This window comes from Pteropus medius, unplaced genomic scaffold (assembly GCF_902729225.1).
Source record: "Pteropus medius unplaced genomic scaffold, Ma_sr-lr_union100, whole genome shotgun sequence".
NCBI classification, from domain to species: Eukaryota; Metazoa; Chordata; class Mammalia; order Chiroptera; family Pteropodidae; genus Pteropus; species Pteropus medius.
In genome coordinates this window covers 1,245,712-1,265,125 of record NW_024344377.1, presented here as the reverse complement: position 1 = coordinate 1,265,125, position 19,414 = coordinate 1,245,712, and the positions used below count along the sequence as shown (strand labels likewise).

General features: G+C 46.3%; 1 protein-coding gene across 1 annotated transcript in view; it reads left to right on the top strand.

The window, feature by feature from the left end:
- Positions 1 to 18,183, top strand: part of LOC120608892 (deleted in malignant brain tumors 1 protein-like) — a 77,621-nt gene extending 59,438 nt beyond the window's left edge. Inside the window, exons 25-29 of the mRNA XM_039870888.1 lie at positions 1,314 to 1,628; positions 10,704 to 11,024; positions 13,135 to 13,310; positions 15,154 to 15,536; positions 17,895 to 18,183. Coding sequence (XP_039726822.1) covers positions 1,314 to 1,628; positions 10,704 to 11,024; positions 13,135 to 13,310; positions 15,154 to 15,536; positions 17,895 to 18,183 — 1,484 coding nt within the window. The remainder of the gene's footprint in view (positions 1 to 1,313; positions 1,629 to 10,703; positions 11,025 to 13,134; positions 13,311 to 15,153; positions 15,537 to 17,894) is intronic.
- The last annotated feature ends 1,231 nt before the right edge of the window (positions 18,184 to 19,414 follow it).

Below are 19,414 nucleotides of genomic sequence, written 5' to 3'. Positions count from 1 at the left end.
TCTCATGAAGCTATTTCTCAGAGAAAGCTCTACGTTAATACTCTCCTGATTCGTTGATTGCCAAAGGTGGGTTTTTCTTGTCTCTACAGGCAATTTTATGCAACCACTTAAAAAAGCCGAACGAATATTTAAAAACCCTGTTTCATTACCTCTTGTTCCTAAGTAATATCTACAACGAACACCTGTGACTTCCTCACCCCACTGCCGGGTCTCCCCATAGCCCAAGGCCACCTTCTCCATCCCAAGAGGGCCGGGTGGAGAGGAGGTTCCAAAAGGGTGAAGATGGAGATGGGGCGAGGATGTTTCTCTCCCCTTCTATTGTTCCATAGTCATTTAAATCTGAAGGGAGGTCGTTCGATGTCTCAAACACGTCGTGGTATCTCCCGATGAGAACTCTGAGTTAAAATGGCATCGAGTACTCATCTGTCTATTTTATGGCCTTGCATCTCCTGAGAGGCCGTCAATGGCTTCTCCCTGGAAAAATTCAGGTAGATGCTTCCAATTACTGTCAAAAGCCAGGTGAGGGAAAGGTGGTTCAGAGAGGCTCCCTGGTTTGGACTCCATCTTTAGAAATGCTGGCCTGCCCGTGACGACGCTGCACGGGCCAGGATGTCCTGAACCAGCACACTGGCACCAACGTGGATTTGCCTGCTAACGTAAGTGCCTTGGGTTTTCTCTCGCAGAGACTGAAGTCGCCCCGGAATCAGCGGAAGCAGCTCCTCCAGCCGGTAATCCTCTTATTGTTCGTTTCAGTCATGTCTTGTCTCAGGCTTCCTGGTTACTGACTCTTTCTGGCAGACTCCCCGAGGTGATAGCCAGTGATGTCAGCATCCACCTAGACTCTTGCCTCCCCAGGACTGAGGAAACAGGGGAGGCAAGAGTTGTGGATGGAGAGGTCACCAGCAGAGGTGGCCGCTTGTCTAGTCTCCGGGGGTCTCAAATTTAACTTTGAATCTAGATCAGTGGACACGTTTGGCTTAAAGGAAATAATGAAAAGCTAAGCTGGACATATTCCGATATTATTGCTTAGCAATCTGATGACTCAGCTTTGAAATCGATATTTATCTTACCCTTGCATTTATCATATTTCAAATCCAAAGATGGGAATGATGGAATAAAAGACATGAAACGATAGGCTGGAAAAGCCAGTCACTGCATTTATAAGCACTCATTTGACTTATCCCTATAGGACCCGGAAAAAGGAGGCAAGGTTTATTATATGAAGAACTAAAGAAAAGTCCCACTAGAAATTTAGAAATTAATTGCCAGAAGAGCCGATCACATTCTCATAGTAACCTCTGAGTCTCCCCCAGACTTGCCGGTCATCAGGCTGGTGGACGGGAGGAGTCGCTGTGAGGGGCGCCTTGAAGTATACCACAACGGCACGTGGGGGACGGTGTGCGACGACCTGTGGGGCATCGGCGCTGCCCACGTGGTGTGCCGGCAGCTGGACTGTGGGGAGGGCGTCGGCGCCCTGGGGAGCAGCCACTTCGGGGCGGGTGCAGGGCGCATCCTGCTGGACGACGTGCAGTGCCAGGGCAACGAGACCACGCTGGGCCAGTGCCGGCATCTGGGCTTGTCCGTCCACAACTGTGGCCACCAGGAGGACGCCGGGGTCGTTTGCTCAGGTACTCACTTTTGGTTGCCAGAGAGATTCTACTGTTCTCAGAACCAATGAACAATTCTCACTTCCCGCATCCCTATGTCCATTTCAGTCTCATTCGAGAAAACGTTTCTTTTCATTTCACGAGTCTTTCGTGTCTCATTTTAGTATATCTGTGGTATACATTTTAAAAATTAAACCTGCCTTCTAAATTTCCTATTCGTGGGTGGGATTTTTGTTTGGATTTTATCGTATTTTAGTTTCTTTTGTTTGTCAATTTCAGCATCAGCTACAGGAACGACCACTTCGCCTGGTAATTTGTCTTTCTTTCTTGCTTTTATCAATCACATATGTATAGCTTGCCTAGAAACTGACCTCCACAGAAAAGCGGACAGTTAAACGAATTCTTCTTTGAGGTTGGATATGTGAAAATTAGCCTCCAGGTCTCTTAAGCAAGGAGAATTTCAATACGGCATCATCACGGGGTATCATTTGTCCGAGAGGTGAAAGAAATGTTAGAGGTTGTTCAGGCCGGAACATGGCAGCCAATGGGCCAATTTTGACCCATGAATGGGTTTTGATTCGGATAACAGTTTTGCTTATATGCTCTTTCATTTTTTTTAATACCACATTTTTTGTAAGGGAGGCTTTATATAAAAGTACCAATTTCAGCTCTGACAAAAAAAAAACAGGGAATGGGAAATACTAGCCTGAATTCTGGCAGAGCACCAATTGTCTGGGGTGGAGCAGGGAAGGACCACACCCCCTTTATGTGGACATGTGCCATCTAGTTCCCTTCTACTCCACATCATTAATTTCTGGTCCAGGAGACATCTCCATTTGGCTGTTCGCTGCTTCTCAAAACTTAACATGCATGTAGCTCAGCTCGAGACCTTGTTAAATGCAGATTCTGATTCCGTAAGTCTGAGGTGGGCCTAAGAGTCTGCATTTCTAACAAGGTAATACAGATGCTTCTGGTCCACAAACTAGCCCTACAGATGTAGCAGCTCAGAGAGGCAAAATAAGAAGGGACTTGCCTGGGGTCACATGCTTGGTTACGCAAAGAGCAGTGATTAGAACCCAGGTCTCCTGGTGCATACACCCAAGTACCACGTCCTCCATTATTTAGGTCCCTTAGCTTAATGAAACGGAGAAAAAGTCAAACAGGAACAGAGCAGAATCAAATATGCACATGACCGGGGCATAATTTGTAAAGAGTGACTTGCAAAAAAATTATTTACCAGTAAACTTGATTGAAAAGGATGCTATTTAATTGTCATTTATCTTATGCTTGTTTTCACAGATCTTACTTCAATTTCAGCCACAGATTTGGTGCTTACAACTGGTAATAAATTTTCTGGTGATTTTTCCTCTTATGACGTATCCAAAAGAGATTGCTGTGTTACAATTCTACCTAGAGAGTACCATTATACTATTTGGCAAGGGTCACTCTGCTGAATTGATCCCTTAATAATAGCCTAGAACCCTGAAATGGACAAAGAGGGCCTCTACACGGCCAAGGTGAGGACATTCAAGTTCAAGTGGAGCACTTGAATACACACAGGCGCGTTCCACAGGGCCTGTTGTTCTTACTTTCTTACACATAGAGCAAGTCCCCGTCTGGTCTCCCTACTGTCTGTGTTTTACGTGAGACAACGAACTGGGGAGAGGCACAGGGATTGGGAGGGAGAGACCGCATAGCAGACAGAGCCTCATCTGCGATGGCATTCTATGCTATCGGAGGCTGGGTGCAATTATCCGCGGAGTTCCTGATATGACTTTGGGTTTAGAATTGTCCAAATACAGTGTTGGAGGTTTATTTGGGGGAGGACGGTATAGAGGGCCCTCTACCCCACTCCAGGTGCTAATGCAATTAAGAAAGAAAACATCAGAGTCAACACAAACATGGGCTTATTACCGGAGGGCAACGCTTCGCACAGGAGACAGGTGCACCTGCCACCCCCTCCTCATGCTCACTCTAGATCTTGGGACAGCCCACCTAGGGACGGTTCCGGTCTGCAGAGCTGACCCTCTCCTGGGTCACTGCCTCCCACCCATTTGAAGGGAGGAGGGAGGACCGGGAAAGTAAGTCGCAGGGAGAGCAAGACTCCATCTGCAGAATCTTTGCTAGATCAGCCCCATACAGCAGAGAAACTGGGAGCAGTGGCGTTGCCCTCCGGACAGGTACCCTCCACCTCCGAGGGGAGAAGGAAAGGGCGGGGAGCGGAATGGAGACCCTGGGAGTGGAGGGGCGGCCTGGAGGCGATGGAGGACCTGGAGGTGCCTTGGGCAGCTCCTCTCTGGAAAGCAGAAAATCAAGCCAGGCCAGTCGCACTGACCTGCGGTGGCCATTGTTTACATCTCCTGTATCTTACAGAAGTTTGTGCCTGTACGGCTAGCTGATCGAGGCCTTGTTTTTTTTCATCTACAGCTTCAATCACAACTTCCGTGACCTCCGCACCAGGTAAAATACTGTCCACTGTCCCTCTTGGAGTTCCAGTTAGGCTGTTCCATGGAAATTTTTTCCCCAGCACGGCCCTAGTAAAGCAGAAACCCGGGCGTCCTCTCTACTGACATTTAAGTTTTCTTCTTCTTTTTCCGTAGACATCTCTTCAACTTCAGCAGAAGTCACATCTCCAGCTTATAAAGGTTCTCTCGTACTCTTTAAACGAATGAGATCTGTTTTTCCTGGCCATGTCGTATTTAGAAAATAAGCCCACCCAATGGCCATTATGACCACAAAGTAAACCGCAGTGAAAACACACAGAAGTCCCTTCTCTCGTTTTAAAGTGTCCTGTTTTCTTTGTTCATACACAGATGTACCTTTAACCTCTGCAGAAGTGGACATACCCACTGGTAATGTTTTCTGCCTGTCACATTTCTTCAGTTAAATGCAATCAACTCTCCGGAGCTCTTTCTAGTCAACGAATGAACATAGGTCCTAAATAATTTGTCTATGGGATAACTCCCAATGTAAGCAGAAGGCCCAGTAGCCTTTTCACAGAAATTAAGCTTTCACGTTCCCTTGATTCATCTATAAACACAGAGTGGCCCCTCCGCCAGGGAACGCCCTCTGCTTTTCGCACTGGTCTTAATCAGACGTGCCCAAGGAGGCGAGGGCTGGGGGTCTACACCTCCACCTGCTTGGTGTCGTGTGTTCTGTTTCAGGTGATGCTCTGGCCCATCCAACACTCCAAAACACACACACCGGAGAACCAGGTGGCTTCTCCCCATTCACCCTTCAGCTCTTTTTTTACACCACTTTAAAAAAAAAATGCTTTTTCGCTGATATTTGAATCTGATTCTTCTTCGTTTACAGACACAACTCTCACTTTAGGCAGAGAGCCTCCTGCACCAGGTATGCTTCTGCTTCTTGCTCTAGCCCTAACGAGTGACTTTCTGAGAAACCCCGGTCAGCAAGTTTATGCACCAAAGGGAACACTTCCTGTTTTCCCTGGAGAGGCCAGGCAGCTTCCAGGCCGCGCCCCCATCACTGGTTCTCATTCTGAACAGAGCAAAGGCAGGTGCGGGTAGAGGGTGAAGAGCATAAAATAGCTTCAAACATCAACCCTGGAGGAGGCCTTAGAGATGACCTACACCAGCGCCTCTCAAATGTCAGTGTGCAAGGGGAGGCCTGGAGAACCTGTTAACATGCAGATTCTGATTCAGTAGGTCCGAAGTTGGCCTAAGAGTCTGCATTTTTAACAAGGTAATACAGATGCTTCTGGTCTATGGACTAGCCCTGCAGATGTAGCAGCTCAGAGAGGCAAAATAAGAAGGGACTTGCCTGGGGTCACATGCTTGGTTACGCAAAGAGCAGAGGTTAGAACCCAGGTCTCCTGGTGCATACACCCAAGTACCACGTCCTCCATTATTTAGGTCCCTTAGCTTAATGAAATGGAGAAAAAGTCAAACAGGAACAGAACAGAATCAAATATGCTCATGACCGGCGCATAATTTGTAAAGAGTGACTTGCAAAAAAATTATTTACCAGTAAACTTGATTGCAAAGGATGCTATTTAATTGTCATTTATCTTATGCTTGTTTTCACAGTTTTTACTTCAATTTCAGCCTCAGATGTGGTGCTTACAACGGGTAACAAGTTTTCTGTTGATTTTTCCTCTTATGACGTATCCAAAAGATATTGCTGTGTTGCAATTCTACCTAGAGAGTACAATTATACTATTTGGCAAAGGTCACTCTGCTGAATTGATCTCTTAATAATAGCCTAGAACTCTGAAATGGACAAAGAGGGCCTCTACACGGCCAAGGTGAGGTCCGACATTCAAGTTCAAGTGGAGCACTTGAATACACACAGGCGCGTTCCACAGGGCCTGTTGTTCTTACTTTCTTACACAAATAGCAAGTCCCCTTCTGGTCTCCCTACTGTCTGTGTTTTACGTGAGACAACGAACAGGGGAGAGGCACAGGGACTGGGAGGGAGAGACCGCATAGCAGACAGAGCCTCATCGGCGATGGCATTCTATGCTAATGGAGGCTGGATGCAATTATCCGCGGAGTTCCTGATATGACTTTGGGTTTAGAATTGTCCAAATACAGTGTTGGAGGTTTATTTGGGGGAGGACGGTATAGAGGGCGCTTATAAAGGTGCTCTCGTTGTACTCTTTAAACAATGACATCTGCTTCTTCCTGGCCATGTCGTATTTAGAAAATAAGCCCACCCGATGGCCATTATGACCACCAAGTAAACCGCAGTGAAAACACACGGAAGTCCCTTCTCTCGTTTTAAAGTGTCCTGTTTTCTTTGTTCATACACAGATGTACCTTTCACCTCTGCAGAAGTGGACATACCCACTGGTAATGTTTTCTGCCTGTCACATTTCTTCAGTTAAATGCAATCAACTCTCCGGAGCTCTTTCTAGTCAACGAATGAACATAGGTCCTAAATAATTTGTCTATGGGATAATTCCCAATGTAAGCAGAAGGCCCAGTAGCCTTTTCACAGAAATTAAGCTTTCACGTTCCCTTGATTCATCCATAAACACAGAGTGGCCCCTCCGCCAGGGAACGCCCTCTGCTTTTCGCACTGGTCTTAATCAGACGTGCCCAAGGGAGGCGAGGGCTGGGGGTGCACACCTCCACCTGCTTGGTGTCGTGTGTTCTGTTTCAGGTGATGCTCTGGCCCATCCAACACTCCAAAACACACACACCAGAGAACCAGGTGGCTTCTCCCCATTCACCCTTCAGCTCTTTTTTTACACCACTTTAAAAAAAAAAATGCTTTTTCACTGATATTTGAATCTGATTCTTCTTCGTTTACAGACACAACTCTCACTTTAGGCAGAGAGCCTCCTGCACCAGGTATGCTTCTGCTTCTTGCTCTAGCCCTAACGAGTGACTTTCTGAGAAACCCCAGTCAGCAAGTTTATGCACCAAAGGGAACACTTCCTGTTTTCCCTGGAGAGGCCAGGCAGCTTCCAGGCCGCGCCCCCATCACTGGTTCTAATTCTGAACAGAACAAAGGCAGGTGTGGGTAGTGGGTGAAGAGCATAAAATAGCTTCAAACATCAACCCTGGAGGAGGCCTTAGAGATGACCTACACCAGCGCCTCTCAAATGTCAGCGTGCAAGGGGAGGCCTGGAGAACCTGTTAAAATGCACATTCTGATTCAGTCACTCTGGGTGGAGCCTGGACTCTGCATTTCTCACAGGCTGCCAGAGTGCAAAAGCTCTTCTTATAATAGCACCAGTGCTATGGGTCAGGGCTCTAGCCTTAGGACCTCTCTTAAACTTACTTACTTGTTTAGAGGCCCCATCTCCAAATACGGCCACATTGCGGGGTGCAGCTTCAACATATGAATTTTGAGGAGCTGCAGTTTAGTCCATCGCAGTCACAGAGCTAGAGCAAGGCAAAGCTTGTTCTCTTGGCTCCCATCCGAAGTCCTGTCTGCTCTCAGGCTTTGCTGATGCAGCCATCTGTATGAGTCCCCCAAACCCCTGTGCTATTGATGTCTTCATAACAGGACCTACTGCTTCTAGGCTTTTGTTCGTTTGTTTGTTTGTTTTCTTTCTTTTCAAGTCCTGGTTACTTTGAAGATATACTGAGTAAACTCAATGAAACCACAGTTTAGGACTTCCTTTTCACTTAGACTTAAGCACTGGCTTCCGTCCTTCCTTCCTTCCTCCCTCCCTCCCTCTGTCTCTCCTTTCCTTCCTCACTCCCTTTCCTTCTCTCCCTCCCTCCCTGTCTCCCTTCCTCCCTTCCTCCATCACTTCCTCATTTGCTTCTTTCTCTGCCCCCATCATGACTCCACTTTGGCAGAGGATTCCCAGTTGTAATTCCTACTGGCTCTCGACATCACTCGAGGCATGCTCTTCTTTGTAGACCTGGTTGATGGTAACCGGGTTGCTTTCCACACGGGTCAGGTAGTGCTCACATGATTTACTTCCTTTTATGAAAGTAGGACAGCCCAGATCGCTCCTGTTTCTGCAGGAGATGCCTTTTGGAGTGTGAGGACCGATGTGGTGGTGGCTGTTAAACCATTACCTTGCTTTCCTCTCATCCCTGATTCAGCTCGCTGAGCCCAGAATGAATACAACGCCCACATCTTATGCTCCCGAAAGGCAAAGCAGTATAGAAAGTGTGTGTGCTTTGGGACCTCACTGGTGGGCATTGTGGGTGACGGTGCGTGTTATATAAGCTCGCTGAATCTCCATTTCCTCATCTCTAAAATAGAGATGATGCCTGGCACCAGTGTTGTAAAGAGCAGAAACGTAAATTATATGACACAGTGTAGATACACAAGATGGGAATTTTTGTTAATCGACTAAATTTTAAAGCTTTCTTTTCACTGGAAAAATTTTTTTTTTGTCAGCCACAGACCTGATTTTAACAGAAATGACACCATCACCTGGTAATGTTCATATGCCCGTTGCTAGATTAACGCCTAGTTTTGCTGTAATTTATACAACCATACTCTAGCATAAAATCCATTGTTATTTTTTCTCTCTTGCTTCTCTCTCTGTATATTTTCATATGGAATTATGCCTCTCAGATATGATCTTTCTCTTACCCCAAATTTCTTCTGAGGTCTTTCTCTTACCTCAAATTTCTTCTGAGGAAACTGAATTGATTTTCTTCATCTCATTTTTAGACCCTGTAAAAAATTTACCTGCAAAATATAATGCTTTTGCGTTCTTCCTTTAAAAAATTCAGTATATTTATAAAGCTTTTCTGACCATGTAAAAAATTTTATCTTTGGAAGAATAAACAGGACACAATATCACTCGTTACACGCCGAAGCCAAGAAAATAAAACTTAACAGACAGTATTTCTGTCCCTAAACCAAAGTAGAAACTTAGACAAGAGTATTAGTGTTTAAACTTAGAGAAAACGTGTGGTTCTTTTTCAGCTTTGCATATTAAATATGTGACCTTGAGGACATGCATTTTTTAAGTTTAATTTTATTTTTTTTACAGTTACAATTTCAGTTGGTGAAGAGAGTCCCTTTAACTGGTGCTTTTTGTTTGTTTCTAAGCACTAAATTGGTCATATCATTAATATTGTTAAGATCATTTTTTTTCATTAAAATTTCCTACTCTTTACAGAAAACTTATGAGTACACACACACACACACACACACACCCCTTTGTGGGTCAAAAGGCCCAAATTCACCTCCTGAGACCTCATTCAGAAGTTATTGGCCTTTACTTCTAGCTTGAACAAGCATGGTTATCTCGCTTCCAAAATGACAACAACAAATCAGATGAGAACAACTGTCCTAGATCAAGATCATGCAGCCCCAGAGAGATCGGAGCCCGTGGTGTCTGTTACACGCCACGAAGCATCCTCTATGTAGCAAACAGAGCAGGAAATTGGAAAATAGTCACTAGCAATCAATTTATACGAAGACAAATCAGTTTAAACATATCTGTGGGTGTGGCACCACCAACATAATATAGATTTTATTTTTTATTATTTTTACTTTTTAAAATCACCTCTTTTGAAGTATAAATATATACAAGAAATTACACACATCTAAGAGTTCTTCTAATGCGTACAACCGTGTAGCCACCACCACAATCGATCAAGACATAAAACGCTTCCATCACCCCAGAAATTTCTCTCATGTCCCTTTGCAGTTAATCTCACCCACCTGCCCCAGGCAACCCCTGATCTATCTGCTTTCTGTCACTGCAGTTTAGGTTCGTTTTTCTAGATTCTCATATAAATGGAATCAAATGATATGTGCTCTTTTGTGTCTGATTTCTTTTGCTTAACAAGTTTATAAGATTTGTCCACGTGGCTTCATATATTGGTGATTTGTTCCTTTTATTGTTCCTTTTATTGCTTAGTAATATTCCATTGTATGAATATATCACAGTTATTTATCCACTCTCCTGTGGATGGACATTTGGAATGTTTCCATTTTTGTGTGTGTGTGTGTGTCTACTGTTGAGAATTCTACTATATAATCTTTCTGTAGACATGTATTATCATTTATCTTGAGTAAATACCTAGGAATGGAATAGCTACATATAGTTTTTTTTATTATTGAGATATAATTAACATGTAACATATTAGTTCCAGGTGTACAACATAATCATTCAATATTTGTATATATTGCTGTACATTACATCTCCAGTACTTGTCTGTCACTGGAAAGTTGTACCCATAATAGAGTGTTTACAGTTAAAATGTCGACTTTTATTCATCAGGAGTAGAAGAAATTTCGTTGGATAGATTTTTGTTTGGAGTCAGGGCAATGCCTCGTTTTAGAATAATCGTCTTCCAAAGATTTAGGAGGTTTTGCCCTTTTTCTTTTGTTTTCTTTGGAGTTTTAGTATTTTTGTTTAAAGATTAAATTCTTAGGTATCTGGGAAATGAGGCTGTCCATAACGGCCATTCCTTGAGGGTTTCAGTTAATTAAAGTTTTACTTTTTGCGAGAGAGTGAACGAGAAACAGAAATGTGGGGGTGGCAGGAAGGAAGGGAGGGAGGGAGGGAGAGAGAACCGCACAAAACAGACGTAGAGCTGATCCCAATGTTGCTGTCTGCCGTAAATAACAAGGAACGCCTGAGAATCGCTGTGGCGGGAGGGGCCTGCCCACGCGTTCTTCCCACCTGACCCGCTGTCTTACCTCCCGCAGGCCCGCGCCTGCGCCTGGCGGGCGGGGGCAGCCCGTGCGAGGGCCGGGTTGAGGTCTGGCACCAGGGCGTGTGGGGCACCGTGTGCGACGACTACTGGAACATCAAGAACGCCCGCGTCGTGTGCCGCCTTCTGGGCTGCGGCCCCGCGCTGGGGGCCCCGGGGCGCAGCCGCTTCGGCCCGGGCTCGGGACCCATCCTGCTGGACAACGTGCGCTGCGCGGGCACCGAGGATGCGCTGGAGCGCTGCGCCCACTCGGGCTGGGCTCAACACAACTGCCAGCACCGGGAGGACGCGGGCGTGGTCTGTGCAGGTACCGAGCACCCCCGCCCCGCCCCGCCTTGCCCGGCTCTGGGGTCTTCCCCAGGCTCCGCCCCGTCTTTTCTCAAAATTCACCATCCCAGGGAATATCAGGTTGGTGAGGCGCCAGATTCAGGAATAACGAGAGAGCATATTTGGTACACAAGTGTTGTGGTAAATGCTTTAATCATACAGGCTTGGGATTTTAATAATCAGTTTTGATTAATTGCAAGTCAACGCAATATTTGTTCCAAAGGACAGCTACAAGATTATGAGGCCGAAGGAAGAAACAATGGTGTAATGAAATGATTAAGGACATAGCACTCGCTGCTATTAGTCAGATCACAATTTGTCTGGGTCCCTTTTTCAATCTCTGACAAGGTCATCAAGGGCACAGACTTCCCTTAGCCCTCGGAAGTCAGAACCCTGCAATGTCCTGAGTTCCCCCTTCTGTCCCTTTCATCCAAGATTTGGCCTACGCCTTTCCTGGACTACTTTTGTTATCATCCAAGATCTGTCTTGTCGTTCTGACCTCCACAGGCTGACCCCTTCCGTGTGGAGTAGGGCTTCCTTATTTTGGTCCTAAATTCACCCACATAAATCTCAAAAAGTCGTGGAATTCTAAGCTTTGGTGAACAAATCTGAGCTCACCTCATCCATTCCGTTCTCAGTTTTGTATAGGTAAACGAGGTAAAGAAGTCATTGCCGTTGCTTTTACCTTGATGTAGGAGTTTCTTTTGTTTTGCACAGAAATGGGGCCCCAATAGAAAAGGGATCAGAAACACGTTAGAGAAAACCTTTGATCGTGTTGAGAAAAACATTAATCCTGCGGGAGCCGCGTGGAGTCAGTCTGCCTGGGGCGATGGGTCCTCCTCCTCCAGGGCCTCGCTGTTACCGTCTGTTCACAGGTCCAGCCGTTCCTCCCGCTGTCCGGGCGCCCACCGTAAATGGTAATTCATTTTTCATTCTTGGGTTATGCACCAAGCAGTTTCCTCTTCATCAGGCACAGCAGCCAAAGGATGCGGGATGTGGGGCCAAGCGTGTCCGAAGGGGCTGAGTGAGTCTGGTCACTGTGCTTCCTGGCCTGGGCACTGGCCATAGGTTACTGCCCTGTCTTGCTTCTGTGCTGGGGTCACATACTTCGTATTTCCCAGCCTGAGTTTCCGAGTGTGCCGTGAGCATGGGAAGGGTCACCAACCAGAGTTCATGTGTGAGACGGTGTTTACCACCTGCGAAGCCCTTTACTTACTATTCTGTTGCTCCAGCAAATCTTTGTGGTGGTGACACTCACATTGTCAACATTGCTTCGCACATGCCAGAATCCCTCCCTCCGGCTCACCAGGAGGCTCTGGGTTCTTCTTCCTCTGGCATCGCCCTGGGGTATTTTCATGCCGTTGTATTCCAACTTCAATAGCTACATCAAATCAGCCCATTTCCCTACGTTGCGTGTCTACCGCTGGCTCCATCACCCTCTTCCAGTGTTTCTGCACAGTTGACATTTGCTTTTCATCATTCTTCCCTCTCCATGGAGAGCTGACTCTGTTGTACCCGAGGACAATGGCAAAATCTCCTTCTTTCCTAGAGTCTGAGGCTGCAGAACAGGAGGTCTAGGAGAGCAGTGGTCTGAGGGAGAAAGAACAGGCCGTGAGGGGGACCAGCTTCTGTGTCTCTACTGAAATTTCTCTGTCTCTGTCCACTCACTGGGCTTTGGGAGGTTGGGGAAGAAGCCCCTTTGCACCCATCCTGCCTCCCCCTTTGCTTCCACTCTTTTTCCAACCTACCTCTCCTACAAAGGCCCAGATAGACACACGTTCAGGCTCAGGTGTTCTCAACATGTGAAATGAGTGGTCCTTGAAATCCTTAGAAGAGGCTCTGACTCACGTCCCATGGGATGCATGCTGTGGGTGGGATCCCCAAGGATATGGTGGGACTTTTGGAAAAAGGAGATTTAAATAAAGTCAATGAAAGTCACGTCTAAGGTGGGAGTGGTGATGAGAACTCAGCCAACCCGGGGTACTGTCCATGGTACTTGATAAACATACGGCCACACCCGGCACTGCAGCCCTACAGACCAGTGTACCAGGTTCTCCGTGTGAGCTTCTCCCCACCCCCTCCTCCTGCAGCCCAGCTCTCCTGCTTGCCTCACCTCTTCCAAGTCGTCATTGACCGAGGATACCTCCGGAGACTGGGCTACTCCTCCTGGGATGTCCACCTGAACGATGAGCTCTGTCGCCCCCAGGTCACGGGGCGCTACCTGATCTTCAGCATTCCCTATGGCCGCTGTGGCACTGTCCAGCAGGTAAGAAGTCGACAAGGTGGCGGCACCCTTCTGTGGATAGAGGCCAAGGAGAAAGGTTTCAAAATTCAACCACCGGCTAAAAACCTGGGTGGGAAGAGAGGAAAGCCACAAGCCGTGACTTGGTTGGAAATTGAATTCATTCAAATAGTCTTCACGATGCCAATAATCACTTTCATTCCATATGTGACATTTTGTCTATTGGGTATGTGCAGACCACAGTCATTTTTTTGCTCTGGAAATTCTAGTTTTCACCTCAGAAGTTTCTGCCTTAGAAGCCATGCTGGAAGCCCCCTGGTGTCTGGGAGGAGGACAGCCCCAGAAGCTTCTGGGCCATAAGGGAGGATGCTCAGCTGTCCTCTCTGGCCCTGGCTAGCCTGGCTTCCTCAGCAAGCCTTGTATGCTGAGCATTGTGCCAGGGCCAGAGGACACAGCAGGTCAGGACCACCTGGGGTGACGGTTGGTCCCAGGCCACCCACTGGGAGAACACCACAGAAAGCTTCTGTGTCTGATTTCAGAGCCAATGAACGAGCAACCTTTTAGGTACTGAGGACTCTGCAGCCAACAAGACTGACAGGGCCTGTCCACGGCTCTTACAGTCCAGAAAAGGGAGACAGGCATGGAACCAACACACAAATGAGAGTCCTTCCTAGAAAACAGGGTTAAGAAGAAATAAAGCAAGGAAGGGAACAGAAGGCCACTTCGAACAGGGTGGCCAAGGCCCAAGGCCCAAGGCCTGAATGAGGAGGTGGAGCCAGGTCAGGATGGAGAGGAGGAATGCCCCGGGCAGGCAGTGGGCAGGCGCACAGGCCCCAAGGCAGCCGCAAGCATGGAGGGCTCAGGAAGGGACTCGAGGCCCGTGAACTCCAGGAAGCCCAAGGTCGAGTCGGAAAGGGGCAGATTCACGTGTTCACGGAGTTTAGCTTTTCTAGACTGTGCTTTCTCACCAAGGGTGACGTCACCCTCAAGGGGGAGAAGAGATATTGGTTCTTAAGGCCAAAAAACAAAAAAGCTTTCTTAATGGATAAAGCACAGATACACATACAGAATATATGTAGTGTGTATGTTGTACTAACATTTCATAATGGGGGCTGGAGAGGGGGCAGGATGAGTAGAAAAGAAAATGTCTGAAAAGACAGGCCAGAGAGACAGTGGTCTAAGCAGTCCTTGGAGGGCCGAATGTCACAGGACCTGAGTCACGCAAAGCGAGGCTTCTTCGAACAAATGTCCCTGAGCAGGCTGAGTCTCTGGGTGACACACAGGGCTGTGGGAAGGAGGCTGCCAGAGGCGGTGGCCCTCTGCTCATCAGCCATCAGTGCCCCGTTAGCTCCTTCAAGTTATGCTGGATTCGAGGGAGCAAAGCTGAAAGCAGAAGTCACCAGGGCCAGGCCCACAGCTCACATGGAGTCACAACCGGTCTGGGGTTAGGACAGTACTAACTGTGTAAGCGCTTGTGGCCTGACCTCGCAGGAGGAGCCTGAGCGAGGATCGGAATTCAGCGCGGGTGTCTGCGCTTGTCTGAGAAGCCTACGGGCTGAGGAGGGGAATGGGTGGAGGATCACAGTAGCCAGCGGGGGCCTCCCGCCACAGCCCGGCCCTCACGGGAGGGGAGAAGGGAGTCCAGGCTCACCCACCGGGGGCTCCCTGCATGCACCCCAAACTCCAAGGAGCAAAGATATACGGTCACCGCATCATGGCATTAGGTACCGCGGAGGTGAGGCCCAAAGCCTCTGGCCTCCAGCCCATCAGCGAGCTAGCACCAAGCAGCAGAGGTCTCCACTCATAAAGGAAGATGCTTGTCGGCGGCCAGGAGCACCAGCCACCAGCTCCCCTCTTGTCCTCTCAGGAAAGCCTTGGCTCCCGCAGCTACTCCAACTCCATCAGAGGCCGAATGTCGGGCCACCCCAGCTGGGTCATTGTGAGACACAAGGTGCCTCAGCTGAAGCTCACCTGCAGGGCAGACGGCCAGTCAGCCATTGAAATTGTTCCTGGGGCGGACGTCCCGAGGCAGGGTGCCGGCTACGATGTGTCCATATCATTCCTCGAGTTGCCCGTGGCCCAGCCCGCGGGGAGCAGGGGGCCGTACTATGCCAGGCAGAGGAACGAAGTCTTCCTCCAGGCCACGGTCCGCAGCCCCAATCCCAGCCTGAGGGTCTTCGTGGATACCTGCGTGGCTTCTCCAGATCCCCATGATTTTACAACTGTCAAGTATGATTTGATCCGGCAAGGGTAAGGAAAATGGAAGGCCCTCTGGGGCTGACTGTTATATTCATGGGGCAGTCCCGTCGGGGAAGGGGACCTGTGGCTTCTCAACTAGTAGTCTTAAATCGTCACCCTGTGCAAGAGTCTTCATCAAGCCCCAGAGGCAGAGTCAAGGCCCTCGCCATCCCTCTGATCCCACTGCGGGACAAATAAATTATAGAAACTGGACAACTTCCCTTGAATCCCCCAAGGGTCCTGGGCAGAGCCCTTGCTGTCTTGGGTTCCGCTGTCCCATCCCCCGCTTTCACTCCCATTCCCTTCCACTGAGGTTTATAACTTTGTAATACTTCCCAGTCCTCAGGACATTTGGCCCACGTTGGTGGCCTGGCGAGTTATCCCAGGCTAAGCTTGTGCAGTAGTGAGATTTATTCTGGCTCCTTTGGTTAAACAAAGGATCTGTCAAGTTAGAACTCTGGCACGTTGTTTGCCTCTGTAGCTCCCTTGTTCCCTAATAAGAGCAAAAGGTTTACAAATGGGCAATTGGCAACCAGTGCAAAAACATCAAAAACGCATTGCTTACTGATATATCCTAAGCCCTGAGAAGCATCGTAGTGCCTATTTCCCCAAGCCAGGGGAGGAGCAAGAGGCAGCCCCTTCCCTAGGTGGTGTGAGCCATGGTGTGGGCAGTGCACAGATGTGGCACTGAAGTCTGAGTGAGAAAGCTCTTCCCTTTAATTCTCACAAATATATCAAGGAGGAGGCTGAGTTTGGTACAGTCTGGTGCCAGAATTTAACAACCAACACTTTTTTCCCTACTTGCTTTAGGTTCAATTTGCTCTTCTTGCTCTAATTTCCTAAGGTGGGAGCTTGGATTGTTGGTTTTACATCTTTCTTCTTTTCCAATATATGCATTTTAAGGCTATAAATTTCCCTCTAAGCACCACTTTAGCTGCTTCCCACTAATTCTGGTAAATCGTATATTCATTTTTGCATAGTTTGAAATATTTTTAAAATTTCTTTTGAGACTTTTTCTTCTATCTATGAATTACTCAGAAGTGTGCAGTTTAATTCCCTAATATGTAGGAATTTTCTAGCAACCTTTCTGTTATTGATTTCTAGTTTAATGCCATGGTGATCTGAGGATGTATTTTGTGTGATTTCTGTTCTTTTAAATTTGTTAAGGTGCGTTTTGTGATCCAGAATGTGGTCTGTGGTCTGGTGAATGTTCCATGTGGGCCTCAGAAGAATGCTGTTGTTGGATGGAGTGTTCTATAAGTGACAGTTAGGTCTAGCGGGTCGACAAAGCTGTTTGGGTCATCTGTATTTTTCCTGATTTTCTGCCTGTTAGGTCTGTCAATGACTGATAGAGGGGTGTTGAAGTCTCCAACTATAGTAGTGGATTTACCGATTTCTCTTTTCAGTTCCATCAGCATATATTCCGTTCTATCATATATTTTGACACTCTGCTGCTAGGTGCATTTACACTAAGGATTGTTATGTCTCCTTGGAGGACTCACCCTTTGTTATTATATGATGCTTCTCTTCACCTCTGATGATTATCGTGGCTCTGAAGGCTGTTTTGTTTGAAATTAATATGGCTACTTCAGCTTTCTTTTCATCAGCACTAGCATAGTAACTCTCTATCCCTTTACTTTTAATTTATCTATGTCTTTATGGTTAAAGCGGGTTTCTTATAGACAACATATAGTTAAGTCTTGGATTCTTTTTAAATCTACGCTAGCAGTCACTGTCTTTAAATCAGTATATTTAGACCATTCGCACTAAAAGTGATGATTGATATCGCTGGATTAAAATCTCCCATCTTGATGACTATTTTCTGTGTGTCGCATTTGTTCCATGTTTCTCCCCCACCCCTCTCTCCTTGTGCTGTCTCTTTGGGTTTAAACAAAGCATTTTATATGCTGGTGTTAACTGAGCATTTTATATTATTCCAGTTTTATCTCCTCTCTTGATGTATCATTTATACTTCTTAACTCTTTCAGTGATTGCACTAGGGTTTATAAATACATTCTAAAATAATCTAAGTTCACCTTCAAATAATACAACCCCCATCCTTTCATCTTCCCTTTGACAAAACAGAGTAGGCCTTCTGAAGCCAATGGTTCTAGCTAGAATATAATCACCTTGTTTTGTTTTTATTATGTTTATTTTATAATTCCTTTCTATTTCTGGCCAGAAATAATGGTTTTTCCACTCGTGGTAGTGTTATAAAGTTTGTTTGTTTGTTTGTTTTAAATAGAAGAGTGGGTAATGGGAAGAACTCTATTTAGAATTCAGAGGTCTGGATCCAAGCTTAATTGTTTGGATCAGAGTGAATTCATGCTTTAACTTAATCCTTTGACTTGGCGTTCTTCTTCCCATCAGGTGCATCAAAGACAATACCTATGTCAACCTCCACTCTCACCAGAAGAACATGGCCCAGTTCAAGTTCAATGCCTTCAGCTTTCTCAGCAGCTACGATGTGGTCTACCTGCAGTGTAAGGTCGCCGTGTGCAAAGTTAGGGACCACTCCTCTCGCTGCTCACAGGGCTGTGTAGGGCGGGGTAAGAGGGGTGCAGGCCCCGTGGAGGCAAGGGAAGAGCGGGCTGTGCATTTCCAAACGGTGGGGCCGCTAGAAATCCACAGAGAACTGATCAGAGAAAGAACAGTGTGAGTTCTTCAATTTTCACATGAATCTGTTAGAAATTAGAACCAAAGTTTACTTCTCTTTGATAAAGTAGTAAGTTTGACAAATCAGAGGGTGTCTTCATAGAGACGGGTAAAGAAACAGCTAAAGAGGTTCTGAGATTTGTTGCTAATTAAATCTTCTCTGATTACTAAACTTCTATGGCAGTCACTCTCTTTGCAGACTAGAAATGTTGCATTTTCTAATTCTTCATTATCAAAACCTTTATCATTGTCTTAAACTGTACAAAATGTTATAAAGAACAGAATTCTCTCTCTTTACCACATTGCCACCTTAAAGATTTTTTTAATTGACTCCTTAACGTTCAGATGCTAGTAGGTTGACCTTTTGGTTTCTGTCCGTCTGCTGGCATAAGAATTTATTTTCAGATCTTGCCAAGAGTCTTATGAAAAATAAACTGTCTGCCAGGAAGCCATAATTCTTTTATTTTTTTTCTAAACTCTGTTAACTGGTTAGTTGACTCAAATCATCATTTACTCATCACGTCATTTACTCAAAACAAGCTTTGTCTGTTTCAAAAGGAACAAATTGAACTCTGGCTAGAAATCAATCGGGCCCCTAAGAACCTGTTCTGTGGGGGTAGAGACGCGATCATACCCATTATGTGTATCCCCCAGCACTCTGTACACTCAGTACATGTATATAGGAGTGAAGGGAATCACTTTGGGCATTCAGGAATGTGGTTGCCTGTTTTGACGCATTTTAGAACTTGAAACCAGCTGCGCTGTTAGGTGACAAAATAGAGCTGTGTTGTTCATCTAAGATAACTAGATGTGACATAGGGCATGTGTATGATTAGTTCACACTGAGGTCTTTAACAATATTTGTTCGGCTGCTATAGATGGGAAAGTATACTGTCCTTGCCACTCTTTACTGGGATTATTACTTTGGGTTTTGGTGTTTAGTGGTAAATGAGAGGAGAATTGTTGTTTTATCTATTAACCAAGCTATCCGGAAGTCTCCTTTTAAAGTCAGGTTCTTCGTTCCAATGCCCTTTTCTGGATGTTTAAGGTGTGATGTGCTGAGACTCTACATTTATGCAGTAAGGCCTATGACTCAAGGAGATGTCAATTCTCGCTGTCATCCTTTAGTTTCAGAAGTTACAACTATTGTATATGCTTCAAAGGTAGCATATTCACATCTACAAAATAAATACATTTAATGCTGAAGACTACTTTTCTTAAAAATAACCATTTTC